Genomic DNA, 16,002 nt, shown 5'->3' with positions numbered 1-16,002 from the left:
ATAAACCATTCATGGGTGAATTTTCTTCAAAAATTTTGAATTACAGAGTCTCTATTCAAGCTATCTAGTTATAACAAGGGGCGGAACCATTGGCTTTGCTAATGGGAGGAGGAAAAGTGGAAGCAATAACCAGAAGCAACATCTTCCCATATAAAAGATACCATTTTTATCACAGAGAACACAAATGAGAGCAATGTTGGGCCAGGATAATAATATTAAATACAATTGTCATCTTAGCTGTATATTTGCCTTCAAGAGTAAGAAAATGAATTTCTCAATATCTCATCTCAAGCTGCTCTTAGGTTATTACATTTGAGGCAAAATAATATTGCAAATAAGGCACTTAAGATTTTTGAATGTACATGGGCCAGAAACGATTTAATATTTTTTAAAAAAAAGTACATAATAGACAAGAAAGGGATAAAGTTATTTTACTGGTTCAACTAAACTGAATAAAATGGAAACAGACACAAATCCCTAAGAAATTGTTCAGTATACTTTAATCGCAATTATAAAGAATTCCACAAAATAAATTGAATTTAAGCACAGGTTTTACAAGCTTATGGATTATTATTTGAGTTAAACATCAAGAATAAAAATCAAAACTTCACTCTACAGATTGAATTTGCAGCTACACTGCCTTGTTAGGATTGACATAAATGTGCTTCTTAAAAATTGTTTTACTGGATTATGTCCGAAGCAGGGGAGTGTTCCTGGAGGAAGGAGAAGTTCCTTCCCGGTCCTATCAGAATGAAGCTCTCACTATTCTGCCATTCAGAGGCTGGGGTGGCCGGTTGTTGTGCTGAATGGGGACAGCTTTGTCACCTTCAACAGTCGACAGAAGGCTTCGGAACTGTGCCAGCTGGGAGGGAGGATGAAATATTTAAAGAATCAAAGGCTGTTAAAGTTGCACAAAACACTTTATTTCCAGTATTGTTAATGCACTGATATTTAGAAAACTAAGTTGCTGATTGCAACGGTCTTACCAATGGGAAGGGAGGAAGTAAAAAAATCCCATCACATTTATTTGAACTAGGTATTTGGTTTAGATTATTAATGATGGGCTGGATTAGAACGCCAACTTTCTCAGAAGGTCAACTGGGCCACCTTGGGTGAGTGACGTGCTGCTTGTTGCCTCAGTTTCCATACAGTAAAATTACAGTAACATTGACTATATTCACTGTGTTGTGCCTTTTATCCCTGTGACTTATTCATTCCATAACTGTACCTCCCACTCCCCTTCATCTAGTATGCCCATCCCCTCACCCCTTCCCATCTGGCAACCGTCAGTTTGTTGTCAGCATTTATGTCTTATTCTGCTAAAAATCTAGCCTATTTGGAGGGACTTAAGCTACGGCCGAAAGCTTATTTTGGGAAGCCACAATGTGTGATAATTTATCAGCTCTCAGAATAATCACTTTCCCACCCCAAAATATATTCCTACCTTTTACTGAAAACGCCACCTTACAAAAAAACCCTGTCATTTAATGTAGACAGATTTTTAAGAGTTCCACAAACACATCATCTGGCCTATAAAACTGTGGAGATGTGAAAAAAAAAAATCACTGACTCCACCAAAAGTGAAAATAATGATTGCACCTGAAAAAAATTGGTGTGCCCTCAGTATTTCAATACTAAGTATAGATTTAATACGGTAAAATTTTATATGGATAATGTAGTATGAAGCAGACTCCTTAAATAGCTGATAGGAAAAATATTAAACACTATCAGCTATTTACATTGGGTTGTGAAGATTAAATGGGTTAGTACATATAAGTTCTCAGAATGGTACTCAGCATGTAGCATATGCTCAGTAAGCGTCTGTTACCAGTAGGCTACGTACATTGACTGTCTTATAGATTTGTTATGAGAATTGGCTGATAAAACCTATGTAAGGCACCTAATAAAAGGAGTTGCTCAATCAATGGTAGTTATTATTATCACAATTATAAACAATAATTAAAGACATATCTTGTTGGATAGCTAATAACTAAAGCTTCAAAAAGAACAAAAAACCTTTGTCAACTCTCAGGGTATCTCAGTTGTGAACCATACTTCCCCAAAGTCTTAGTAGAACTTCAGTGACAATCTTTTCTTTGTTTCTGAAATTTTAGGAAGACACTTAACACGGTTGGATTTTTCCTTAATAAGGTGGAAAAGATAGCAAGAGTTCAGAATCTCATAGTTTTTTTCTATATAAAGTAAAAAGCAGTATTATAATACACATTTCTTTTTGATTATTCAATAGACCTATGTCAGAAATGAATCTTTTTCAGTAGGAATGGAAAACAAACTCCTTAAAAATCTATTTGAAATCGTAACATCCCCCATTAATACTATGAATTGACATGATATTACTGCTTTGCACTCCCAATTCCCACTCTTTCATCTTTGATACTCTACCTGTTCTGGGCTGATACTGATGGGGTCCTTACAGATGATCCAGGTTACACTCTCATAAAGGGGAGGATGAGTCAGAGAGCCAGAGTAGGTCCAGTAATCCAGGGATGAAGGAAGGAGAGTAGATGGGTCAAAATTTGTGAATGGGGCTCGTTTGTTCTGTAATATATCATTATACCATGATTTAAAATACTGACATCATATACATATATGACATCCATGTTATATTATCTTGGCATATATATTGTCTTGATATTTTAGCTGAGAATTTAATTAACTTTTCTACTATATAGTATACACTGGTGTGTTTGTAGATATAGACAATAAAGGTAATAGAAGACTGAAAATTTGCCACACTCACATTTTGGCCAGATAATTTTCTTCCTTCCTCATTTGGTGGAATATAAGCAAAGGTTAAAAAATTTTTAAATAATCTATCCTCTCTAAAAGATATTTCACTTCCAGAATAAAACCTTTATTGTTTCTCTAGGAATGAGGCCAGATACTGTTCCAGTGGCAAAACTATTATTGACATGCTTATTAGTTATGTTTTAGCCTTCTTTTATTTACTCACGTTCTTTTTGGATTGTTTATGAGTGGCATATTAATGGTATCTCAAAATAAGACCCTTAACTCCTGCATTTTTGTACTACTAAAGAAACAGAGGTAATTTTCTTTGTGAAATGGAAAAAAAAATCATATTTTAGTTGGATATACTTTTTAAAGAAAATTTGAATGGTTATGGAACCTGTTCTTCTCTAGGCTAGTTCTTCTCATGCTGCTGAAGTAGGAAAAAAAAAATAACTGAGAAAAAGAAAAGAACAAAACAAAACAAATACCTGAGTCAGAGACTTTCTCAGAAGCAAGCAATATCTAAATACTACCTTGATTTTCAAATTGGTAGCTTTTGCTCTAGCCTTCCTACTCCCCACTTCAAATACATAATTAAATGATTTCAGTAGTTCTGTGGACTCTTGTTCTCTGACTTAAACCAATGTCTTAAGGCTACTGACCTTGGTTTTAACTGCGTTTAGGGCATCAAGTACTTTCTGCAGTCTTGGGTTGGCCTGATCAATCTGGAGATTAAAAAAAATAAAACGTGAGTTAGAAATTGTTATAAAGTCAAACTATGTTTAGCTATTTTTTTTTCAATTAAAAACAGTAAACTGAAGAAAGGTAAGGTATTTTCTCTCTGCTTTAGGAGAGGGAATTTTGGTGGGCATAGGTCCTGGTGGGCGCTTGTCCTCTATAAATTGTTCATAATGGGTAACCGCTGTCAACCTAAAAACAAGAAACCAGCTCAAGAGGCAAAGCGTTTATTTGAGATCAAAGAATTGCAATTCGGGGTACACAGATTGGGGTAGAAACCCAAACAGCATTCTAATTACAGGACATAGACTCAGGGTTTTTATAGAAGAAAAGGAAGATTACATAAGTGGTTTTTGAGAAGAGTTCATTGGTGCTGACAAGCAGGAAGGGATTCCTACTTTACTGATGGGTCAGGTGAAGTGGTCACTATGCAGAAGTTCACTTTTATCAGATCTCTCAAATATGATACTCTTGTTCTTGCTGACTTCTCAGAATGTTGGTGGTTTGGCCCAGTTCAAAGGTTCCAAAAGCAGGGTGTGCAAGGCAGTTCCCCTGAAATGGCTGCTATGGCTCCATTTTAAAATGGTTCTGTGTGTGTCATTTTTCTCAGCACAGAGAAAGTGGCAAACAAAAAGCTTGGCTTTAATTTAATATGGGCAAGGTGCTCAAGGACATACAAGTCAAAATCCAAGAACTTAGCAAACTTGTGACATAAAATACAACCTTTTACTTTTGGCGTGTTTTATTAGTTATAATTGGTACAGTGTATGGTGTGTTGTAAGTGTTCAATAAAGGTTAACTAGAATTACTATAATTCCAAAAGTTAGGGACCTGAGTGTGATATTTATAATAAGAAACATGTTTATGACACAGAGCTCCTGGAACGCTTGGACTTTCCTAAGTGAAGATGACGATAAGGGTGTCTTTTGTTATGTTAATTAGGGGACTTTTGGACTGAATCTAAGAATGAGGGTTGGTTGCCCGGAGAACCAACCATGTGGTTAGACGGTTGGAACTTTCAGTTCTACCTTCAGACCTCTGGGGACAGGAGAGGAGACAGGGGCTAAAGCTTGAATCAATGGCCAATGGCCAATGATTTAATCAATCATGTGTAAATAATGAAGTCTCCATAAAAACCCAAAAGGACTGGGTATAGAGAGTTTCCAGATTGGTGGATTCAGGGAGATACAGGGAAAACAGTGTGTCTCCACAGGGCAAGGAAGTTCTTTGCCTTTCCCCATACCTTGCCCTATGCATCTTTTCCATCTGTCTAGCCCTGAGTTATATCCTTGTATAATTAACTGATAAGTAGAATGTTTCTCTGGGTTCTGTGAGCTATGCTAGCAAATTAATCAAACCTCTTCAAACCCAAGGAAGAGGTCAGGGGAACCTCTGATTTATAGTTAGTCAGGCAGAAGCCCAGCTAACAACCTGGGCTTGAGACTGACATCTGAAGTAGGGTGGGGGAATTGTAATCTTGCAAGTCTGAACCCTTAGACTGTGGAACCTGATGCTATCTCTGCATAAACAGTGTCAGAATTGAGGTGAATTCCTGGACACCCTGCTTGTGTTTAAGAGTTGCTTGTTAGAGGTGGGGGGGCGGGTCACTGCACATTGGAATTTGGTGGGTAGAACCCAAAAGACGCAAGTATACCCAATTTAATAATAACTTCCCTACAGAACTTTTCAGGGACACTCATAGAGGATTTAAGCAACGTCTGCCATTATAAACATTAACTGAACTTTTTTCATGGAGCAACAATCTTCTTAATATTTTTCCCTGATGATACATTAAATTGATAAATTCCTGAACCTATGAAGTAGGAAGTTTAGAGGAAAAGCAATTTGGAAGATCTGGAAAATAGAAATTCCCTCCCCCTCCAACACCTTCCCATTCTATCCCTACCTCAAACTTAATTCTCTCTTAAAAAGGGAAAAGCCTAGAGAAAACAGCAGCAAAGTACTAGGGAACTGTTTGCTCACCTGTAGCCATTAGTAGAATGGAAAATTTTCAAAAAGAAAGACTCAAATATCTTTTTGCCTTATTTTATACTATTTTGGTGTTTGATTGGTAAGAAGTAGTGTTAGCCCAGCTCTGTAACTCTCTGTAACTCACCTTCATCAAAACACCGATAATTGCCAAACCATCAGCCTGTGGGACAGCTTCAGCAAAGCTGGAGTACTTCGCAGAATTCCAGTGAACCAGGTGAAGCTGACAATGATAATGTGGTCAATTAGTTATTTATACCATTGTGAAGACAAAAAGCTATACGTTAACTTGTTAATATTAGAAGATGTATCTTGGCTTAGGTAACATTTATATGAACTTTATCCAGTGGATAAGAAAGACTATGTTCTCACTCTTAAGAAGGATTATGTACATTGGGTAGAGCAGGCCATTTGCAATTTCCATGGAACCAGTGAGTAAAATTTCTTTTCCCAAAATATCACAACTATTTAATATTACTCCTTTTTAAAAATTGCTTTGGTATGAAAAGATCAGGAATTCCAACTAACTAGTTTTCAACAAAACTGAAATAACTTCTGTCAGGTGAGGTCCTTTTTAGTAACTTTATAGGAAGGGGTTCATGGACAGTCTAGGAGTCTTGGCCAAGAACACATTTTCTCAAGCACATCTAGGCATCTGTCAAATCACTATGTCTAGCCTAATCTCCCTATGGAACTCTAGATCTGAATATCCGATATGTATGTAAGTCATCTTGATACCTTCTTGATGTCCCCACATGGATGTCTCACAGGTATCTCAAACCTAACATGGCCAAAGTACAACTCTTGATTTCCTCCTTGCCAAACCTGTTTTATTTTCCCATCTTTGGAAAAGGTACCACCATCTACCTAATTGCTCAATCAAAAAGTACAATAGTTATCATTAATTTCTTACTTTCCCCACTTATCAACAGCCATCTCTCAGCATATGTCATAGATTATACCTCCTTACTTGGTTCACAACTTCAAGTCTTTGCATTAGTTGCTGATTTTCTTTGGAATGTCCTTCCCCATAATCTGTCAATGGCAGCCTTTTGTCTTGAATTAGGGCTGAACACAAATGCCACTACAGAAAGAATACTTTTCTGACCTCCAATGTAAAGTGATCATCTGGTCAATCACATCACTTTAAAGTAATTAATTCTCTGCATACCACTTACTTAATCTCTCTTGCTTGCTCTCTCTCACTTTTCCTTCTCTCTCTTCCTCCTCCCTTCGCCCCAACTCCTGCTCTCCCCCCAATCCTCCCTCCTGTCCTCAATTGCATGTTGAACTTTGTGGCTAAGTGCCTCTCATCTCTAGCCTGGATTGTATTTATTTTTCTTAAATTAGATGAGGAGATCACTGACTTAGATTTCTTAGATGCAACAAGATCTGCCTCTAAAAAGATAGTATTAATTTAGGCTCCCAGCCCATTTGACTTTAGTCTACTTTCAATTTTTTGAGGGAGGAATGGGAAGAAACATTTAATGGGTTTCTGTAGTATTAAAAGTTATTAGCCAAGCTTTACAATGTAACATAAAGCTGATTATATTTGTGTAAAATTCCTAAATCTTCTATTAAAATAAAAAATGCACATACCCTGTAACCTAGCAGTCCCTCTTATAAAAACATCTGCCCCACTTATGTGCTTTCACTAGTGCATAAGGTGTATGTACAGATGTACTTGTTGAAGAACATTTTGGTAAAAGTAAAAAACCAATGGAACAAAAAGCAAAGGGCATTGTAATTGTCCATCAGTAGGGGCCAGTTAAATAAATTCTGATATATTCATACATTGAAATAAATTAAAAGAATGAGAATTAAAAGAATGAGGTAGAATTGATGTTAAGGTAACAGTTTTTGAGCCTTGGGCTCAAGAGCTCAACTCCAAGTTGCCTTTTTCACATGAAAAATTTCGTTCTATTACCCCACTTGGTATGTATGTGTTTGATTTTAATGGGGCCTGAGAGTTCCTTATAGGGATGAGAATGCTCATTCCTTTGGAGCCATTATAAGGGTGACTTATGTAATAAAGCAGCTGCTCCTGAAAATAATTCTCAGTGTAATTATCTCTCGCTTACTGAGTTACATTACCTCTGCAGAATATTTGACTCCATCCACTGTGTGTTCAGAACCATAGTCATTTGTGCTACCCCAGTGAAAATGGAACTGATAGAGCCTATAGCTTTCAGAAAGAGGACCACCTTTCAGCACTAGAAGAAAAAAGGAACTACTATTAGTTTTATGATCGTAAGCTCCTGCTTATCTTTGCATTTAACATAAGCCAACACTAAATTGGATTAAGTAGAACTGAAAACAAACACTAGTGCCAAAGTTTTTTTCTTGTTGGATTTCCGCCCCCACATCCCTGATGATGGTATTCATTGTATGGTGTGTCTCTGACCATTGCACTGAGTTATATACAGTTCTTAGCACATGACCTGTAATTTTATCTTTTTCTTTTTTTAAGTGGACTCCATGTCCACTGTGGAGCCCAACATGGGGCTTGAACTCACCACCCTGAGATCAAGACCTGAGCCGAAATCAAGAGTCGAATGCTTAACCGACTGTCCCACCCAGGAGCCCCTAATTTTACCTTTGCCTTTGGCTCAGGTCATGATCCCAGGGTCCTGGGATCGAGTCCTGCATGGGGCTCCTTGCTCAGCGGGGAGTCTGCTTCTCCCTCTGCCTGCCACTCCCCCTGCTTGTGCTCTCTCTCTCTCTGGTAAATAAATAAATAAATTAAATATTTAAAAAAAAAAGATATTAGAGACCAGAAGAGATAGGATGGTGTCATGGATGAGAAGGGTTGAAAAAAGACGGAGCTGGGGGTTCCAAAAATCATCTTTACCACATGGGGGCTTTCCAGAAGTCCAAGATGCTTCACCAGATTGCAGCAAATTTATACACGTGCACTACACATGTGCACAAAAGACTGAGGATGGCATTTGTGTTTCTTAAAGTCCTATTGTTTAAATTTTCCTAGTAGAGTCAAAGAAAATAAATCCAAAGGGTCTTTTGGCTCACCTGATCGGTTATCATTGTCCTCATAGTTTACATGGAAAGAATGCCCCACGTTGATAATTTCTTTGGCTGTGGCTGGATCATAGGAGACACTGATAGGTTTAAGAGAACTGTCATGTTTCGTTTCACTGGTTTTAATATCAATGGGAGATTGCTTATTTCCATTTGCAATGGGGTACAGCTTGCCCCATTGTTCAGGACCTACCAAGGCAAACACATGCATACAATCAAAACTTCATCAAATGTTTGACCCCCAGTTTTAGGAGTATAACCATCTCTTTGCTTACTAGACTATGATTTATTTAGGTATCTTAAATGGTATTCTGTTTAACTTAATGAAAATTCAGCATTTGAGAATGCACCTTTTCTATACTATCCTATAAAATAATATATTTGTCAACACAACTATAAATATTTTCTATTAGTACTAGATTTCTTATATATAACATATATATGTTATATACAAATATATATGTACATATATACATATATGTTATATACTACAGATATATATATTAGTACCCTCTCTGTATATTATATACTACATATATATCTACATATATATTTTAGTACTCTCTCTCTCTCTATATATATATAGAAACCCACACACACACACATATATATATATAGAGAGAGAGAGAGAGAGAGATTGAGAAAGAGGAAAAGACAGAGAACACATTTTGTAGACAACTGTATCCCAAAGGACAAGTGCTAAGAGTACATGCAAAGTTATTATGATTATTCAAGTCAGGCAATTCAAACCATTAACCTATGACTGTACAGTTACTCTATTTTGTTTCATTTATTTTTTAAATGCTCAATACCCCTTTTATTGGAAAAGGCAATGAGCTGTTATTTTGGTCTACACGAGCAGAAGAACTCTTACCGTTTTTGTCATCATATCCCCAGTTGGAACTTGCCATGATCTTCTACTTAGTTTTCTTTTCTACAAAGATAATACCTGGAATAACTGACTGCAAGCCAGCATGCAGTAAACAACAGAAACCGCCACTTGTGGGTTTTTATAGGAACTTCTCTGCCTTTGATAGGCCACTATTTCATCATCTCTGCCTATCAGGATGTATAGATAAGTAAAAAAAAAAAAAAAAAGCTGTTGTAAAAAAAGCCCACAAAGGCCAGTTCAGTTCCAATTGTTTTATTTTCTTATATTATAAGAGAGAAATATCAAAATTGTAGGTTTTATAAATCCAAGCCCTGTTTCTCTCATGTTAGTAGATGATATGGCTGAATATTATCGTATATAAGTCTTTGGGTTTCCTAAATTTAAAACGGATTTGTGCACTTGATATTTCCAATGTTACCCTTGCTGGAACTTAAGCAGTACTACCAACAGTATTTTAGTAAAGAGAATAATTCGTACGTTTACAGGATGATTGTAACTAGTATCATGATGTTAATTTAAAATCAGATAAACTAATTCTTTGTAATGTATGTTATCCATAAGTACATTTCATAGACACACAGAATGAGAATAAAGTCCTTCATTTTAGAGCAATATTGGAATTCATAAGTGGAGACAGTTTTATTAATATTGAAATTGAATAGAGCCCAATATTTATTTTACACATCAAGTTCAGCTCTACTGGAATAGAAACCTTTCTTTTGTACACTTCTTCATGACTTTTAAAGCAATTTCACGACCACCACACACACAAAAATCCTATCGAGTAAGAATTATCATTTTGTAGTTGAGAGATATTGAGGGACTTCTCCACAACTAGTAAGAAGTCAAGAAGCCGAGACTTCATCAGGACCTTGTCCAGTTGCTTTCTTCACTATACCCACTGTGCGAGCTATGAGCTGGTGATCCCCTAATTCTCCTCTTACACCTACAATTCTCTTGAGCCCAATTTAAGCCTGAACCAAGGTGAGAATTGCCACCTGGTGAGTGATGAGAAGATCTATCGGGCTTTCCATGTAAGCAAAGAAAACCAACCAGGATGTGTCTGACTCTGGCTAGGTCCACATATCCAAGGCTCTAAACATGCTCAAAGAAAATACGAGGAGAAAAATGTGCTTCCATACTATTGCTTTTTCATACCACGGTAGTCATTGTCTCCTTCCACGTTCTACAGTAGTCTGGGGTGCCTGGGCTCTCTGAAGGACGAGGAAGATTAGGTGCAATTTTTAGCAAGGCTGACTAGAGACACAATGTTTGTCCCTTTTTGGCTAATAATGGCCAACTGCCCCAGATACAGAGTGGACTATGGCTCATGAACTTTGTGGGGAGAGGTCCAAGCTTCCATTCTACGCTCTGGTAGGCAGAAGGAACTATTACTTAAAGGGAACTTTTTTTTAAGGTACCATTTATTGAGGGCCCAGTATGTCTCAAATGCTGTGCTGAAAACTTTACATGTATTAATTCATTTAATTCCCACAATAACCAAATTAGGCATTAAAATCTGTATTCTGCATAAGAAGAAGGCTTTATAAAGGTGAAGACACCTCCTAGGGTTACAAAGCTTGTAATTGGCTGCTTTTATCCCATAAGCCTAGAGTTTAAATCTAGACCTGTCTAACTCCAGAGCTTATCCTCTTTCTTTACCGTCCACTGTAAATTAATGCCCAATGACCTTCACTTGATTCTATTTTCTGGAGGATTGGATTAGTTGATCTGTTCTGGTCTGGCTCAAGATGACCATTAGCCAGACTTGATTGTTGGGCTTACTTCATTCCAGGCTTAGAGTCTCAGTTTAGCCAAAAGCTCATGGAGTAGAAGGTACACTTTGCTTCACACTTGCTTCCTAATATTTGCTATTTTGCTAAAGATAACTAAAAACAGAACTACTATATTGATCAACATATTTGAAAAACATATTTGAAAAAGACGACCTCTTTTCATTATATGATTATGTGATGATTCATCACAAGAATATTTTAACATTCATATGGGATGGTAATTCATTTAAAGTTTTTGGCACAAAATTACTTTGAGCCCTAACTATTATGACCTTTTATTCCAATACATACCTGGGTGTGTTTTTGTACAAGCAGAAAACTATATAGAGAAAGGATATAAAATTTAATGAATACCTATGGCTTGAGTCCTAACACCCCACCCATTTACTTTTATCCCTCTTTTTCTGCCTACAAACTTTGCCTCTTTCAGCTTAATATCCCTACTCAATCCAAGATGTCTCATTTTGCACTCACTTCACTTTCACCTACAGCCTCCCTCTCCCATGTCCCGTTTCAGGGCTGTGATCTTTGGACTGCTTTTGCATACCAAGGAGTTCAATCTACTCAGTCTCTGCTCTTCTAAACTAACACTTTATTTCCTAAGGCCATCAAATATTGATGAAGACTATTTGTTTTTCCTGATAAAATATTCCAAATAAGTCTAAACATACTTGAGAATGAATCAGAAGCAACAAGGCTGATGGAAAAATCTATTTTTTAAAAAAGTAATGCAAAAGTACATAAATAATTTTGGTAGAGAATTGCTTAACTAATAACATTAAGAAATACCAAGTTATATGTCAATTATATCTTAATAAAGCTGAGAAAAATAAAAATAAAAAAGATTTTAGCACTTTAGAGATTATTAAATGTTGAAAGTATGATGCACAGAAGGTTTAACTTTGATAATTACATTGGTTCAGTTCGAAAATTTGGTAAAAATGTACTAATGGGCCAAGGGGGAGAAAAGAAAGGTTTCCTTTGTTACCTTATGTAATGGAATCAGAGGCCAGATATTACAGAAAAAAATGTAAAGATGAAATGTTGATTATCTTAAGGAGATAGCCATTACCCTAAGGGGATCCACCCTTAAACTCTATGCCACAGTTTTGTCTCTTGACCTTCATAATAAATGAAATTCATGCAACAAACAAACAGAAATATCAAGAATGCTGAGAGATTGACTATTACTGGAAGAAGTGTTTCCCCGCGCACTCATGCTAGGGGGTGGTAGGCTGGCTAGAAAAGGCTACTGTTTATAGAGCAATTTTCTTCTGTCAAGTCTTTAAAATAATGACCTCTTTCAATCCTCACAGGGGTTAAGTAAGTCTCACCTCACTCTTTTTTTTTTTTTAAAGATTTTATTTATTTATGAGAGAAAGAGAGAGAGAGAGAACGAGAAGTGGAAGGGGCAAGGGGAGAGGGACAAGCAGAGAGCCCTACAGGGCTCGATCCCATGAGGGGCTCTATCCCAGGACCCTGAGATCATGACCTGAGCTGAAGGCAGATGCTTAACCCACTAAGCCACCCAGGCGCCCCCCGCCTCCACCTCACTCTTAAAGAGAAATAACTGAGGCTCACAAAATTCAAGAAGAACCAGGATTTTAACCCCTTTCTGGTTACCTTGAGTGCCTGTGTGTGCTTCCTCTTCTCTATACCATCATGCTTTTAAGAGGCTGTCTATAAAACATTTGCTTTAAAGTCAGCTAATATTTATTACAATTATTTATTGAGTAACATCAATTAACTTTGCTGAAGATTTTTCAGTGCCCTGAAATGTTTTCCAAAAAAGTGACATTTCCTCAGTGTTTTGCAAAATTTAGAAACCATAATTAGCTGATTTTACATTATATTTAAAAGTCTTAGCATTTCTTATTTGAACTTTTCCCTTCTAGTTTCTTAAATGAACATTATTCTCTGATTGCTCCTTTAACATTTTAAAGTTAAAAACCTGAACTCTTATGTAGATGAAGAAATTACAGGGAGTCTCGAACTTAAGGTTGTGATTAAAAAGAATTCTCTGGTGTAGAAGGATGTAAATGTGGGAAAGAGGGCTGTGCCTCGTTATGGTAGAGATCTACTAAATGCCACTGGAAAGAAATTCCAAAAGGAAATAGCTGTTCTCTAAAGCTTAGAGTTCCACAAGGACAAGTGGCTTCCCTGGGATCCATATTTTCCCCCAAATAAGGAAATCAAGTGTCATTTTTATTTTTTATTTTAAAGATTTTATTTATTTATTTTTTATTTGAGAGAGAGTGAGAGCATGGAGGGGGAGGGGATCCTGGAATCATGACCTGAGCAGAAGGCAGATGCTTAACTGACTGAACCACCCAGGCGCCCCTCAAATTTGGCATGACTTTTCACATTGCTCGCTAACTTCCCTGCCCCTCCAGAAGAGGTACTGTGCAGGGTGGCAAGATAAACCTTATATCTGGTGGAGAAGAGGGTCATGGAAAATGGTGATACTCGTTCAGACGTTTCTGCAGTAAGACAACTGGAAATTCTGATGAATTGATTTAAATGGCAGAATGGTTTATCTGGATCTCACAGCTATCATTTTCCCCAAATTGGTTTTCTCTCCTCTTATAATGAAATGTCTTACCAACTTTATTCTTTCCAGCAGATGTCTTTATTTTCATCCATATTAAGCTTGTTTGCCTGTTTAAAAATTTTTGCTTCTGCTGTCCCCTCTGGATGGCTCTGCATCTAGACTTTTGCACAAGATCATCTCCTCAGAGACAATATTTCCCGACCTCCAAATGCAACATATCTCCCCTCTTCCCAGTCACTCTGTTCTATCATTCTGTCTTCTTTCTTTCGTATTTGTTGCAGCCTGACATTGTTTGCATTCTGAAATTAATTTCTTTATGTCCCTAATGTCTATAACCATCTTTATAATGACACCTCCATTATGATAGGTCCGTTTTATTTTTTAAAACCCACTGAGTTCACTTGCAACATGCCTGGAAAACAGTGGTGCTCAATAATATTTCACTAAAGTGAGAGAGGGTGATTAAATGATCATTTTAACTTCAGTTATTGTATTTTTATAAAGACTTAGAAGGGCAGAATGCTTAGCAGGGACTGTGTCTTCCCAAATGCACAGATCTGAATTCAGGGGTGTATGCCACCCAACTCGTGTTCATATTTAGAACTAAGGGAAAGGGGCTTTTCCCCTCTCAGTTTTGTTAATAGGAGGAAGTAAGTGACTTGTCTGTGTCTGCCAGTCATTGCCGGGAGAGTGAGAATGTTGGTCTTTATAAGTGTCAAAATTTTTGACACTTTATATATGTCAAAATTTAACTCTTCAAATGTGGTTTGAACTTTTGATGTAAAAATTTCAAAGATCCATACTCTCTTGGATCTATAATTAAAGAAAATTATTACCGTAATTAAAGAAAAAACTTTCAACCTTATATTTCCTGTCTTGGAACATATTTTTGAATGCAATTTTTTAATGCACTAATGAATATTTTTTATTAACAACTAAGTCAACTCTACATAGGTAACTATTATAATTCACAGCACACAGCATTTATAGTTTCTTACAATTTCATGTTTTTAAAAACATTAAATTTTAAATACATCTAGTTGACCGTCATCCTTATTGAAATTACAGGTTGGAAAGATATACTGTATATACTAAGAACATAGGCTAGTGCATTTTTAAGCTAATGGTTAGGAAGCTCTTTTACTGGATGAGTGGGTAACCTGAGCAGGTTAATTGTACCATCCTTATATTTATTTTTATAGCTGACAAAATATTATTTGTATTTTTTTAAAAAATTTTTTATTGTTATGTTAATCACCATACATTACATCATCAGTTTTTGATGTAGTGTTCCATGATTCATTGTTTGTGCATAACACCCAGTGCTCCATGCAGAACGTGCCCTCTTTAATACCCATCACGAGGCTAACCCATCCTCCCACCCCCCTCCCTTCTAGAACCCTCAGTTTGTTTCAGAGTCCATCGTCTCTCATGGTTCATCTCCCCCTCCGATATCCCCCGCTTCATTCTTCCCCTCCTGCTATCTTCTTTTTCTTTTTTTTTTTTCTTAACATATATTGCATTATTTGTTTCAGAGGTACAGATCTGTGATTCAACAGTCTTGCACAATGCACAGCACTCACCATAGCACATACCCTCCCCAATGTCTATCACCCAGCCACCCCATCCCTCCCACCCCACCCCCCACTCCAGCAACCCTCAGTTTGTTTCCTGAGATTAAGAATTCCTCATATCAGTGAGGTCATATGATACATGTCTTTCTCTGATTGACTTATTTAATTCAGTATAACACCCTCCAGTTCCATCCAAGTCATTGCAAATGGCAAGATTTCATTCTTTTTGATGGCTGCATAATATTCCATTGTATATATATATACCACATCTTCTTTATCCATTCATCTGTCGATGGACATCTTGGCTCTTTCCACAGTTTGGCTATTGTGGACATTGCTGCTATAAACATCGGGGTGCACATACCCCTTCGGATCCTTACATTTGTAACTTTGGGGTAAATACCCAGTAGTGCAATTGCTGGATCATATGGTAGCTCTATTTTCAACTTTTTGAGGAACCTCCATACTGTTTCCAGAGTGGTTGCACCAGCTTACATTCCCACCAACAGTGTAGGAGGGTTCCCCTTCTCCGCATCCCCGCCAACATCTGTCGTTTCCTGACTTGTTAATTTTAGCCATTCTGACTGGTGTGAGGTGGTATCTCATTGACGTTTTGATTTGGATTTCCCTGATGCTGAGTGATGTTGAGCACTTTTTCATGTGTCTGTTGGCCAT

At 37.0% G+C, this 16,002-nt stretch overlaps 1 protein-coding gene across 2 annotated transcripts; it reads right to left on the bottom strand.

Moving 5' to 3' along the window:
• Nucleotides 1-550: 550 nt before the first annotated feature.
• Nucleotides 551-9,601, bottom strand: CA1 (carbonic anhydrase 1). 2 transcript variants are annotated; one of them, XM_036080480.2, is made up of 7 exons: nucleotides 9,389-9,601; nucleotides 8,506-8,703; nucleotides 7,573-7,691; nucleotides 5,606-5,701; nucleotides 3,414-3,476; nucleotides 2,404-2,559; nucleotides 551-862 (listed from the first exon to the last, which is right to left on the bottom strand). In XM_036080480.2, exons 1-7 carry the CDS (start codon nucleotides 9,423-9,425, stop codon nucleotides 746-748), a joined length of 786 nt encoding a protein of 261 aa, XP_035936373.1. In that variant the 5' UTR covers nucleotides 9,426-9,601; the 3' UTR covers nucleotides 551-745. The 2 variants fall into 2 exon arrangements, with proteins under 2 accessions (XP_035936373.1, XP_035936375.1); XM_036080482.2 differs by lacking the exons at nucleotides 7,573-7,691; nucleotides 9,389-9,601 and having other exon boundaries at nucleotides 8,506-8,565.
• Between the last annotated feature and the right edge of the window lie 6,401 nt (nucleotides 9,602-16,002).

Source organism: Halichoerus grypus, chromosome 5 (genome assembly GCF_964656455.1).
Source record: "Halichoerus grypus chromosome 5, mHalGry1.hap1.1, whole genome shotgun sequence".
Lineage (NCBI taxonomy): Eukaryota > Metazoa > Chordata > Mammalia > Carnivora > Phocidae > Halichoerus > Halichoerus grypus.
Note: the sequence above shows the minus strand (reverse complement) of the source record. Positions and strands in the feature narration are given on the sequence as shown.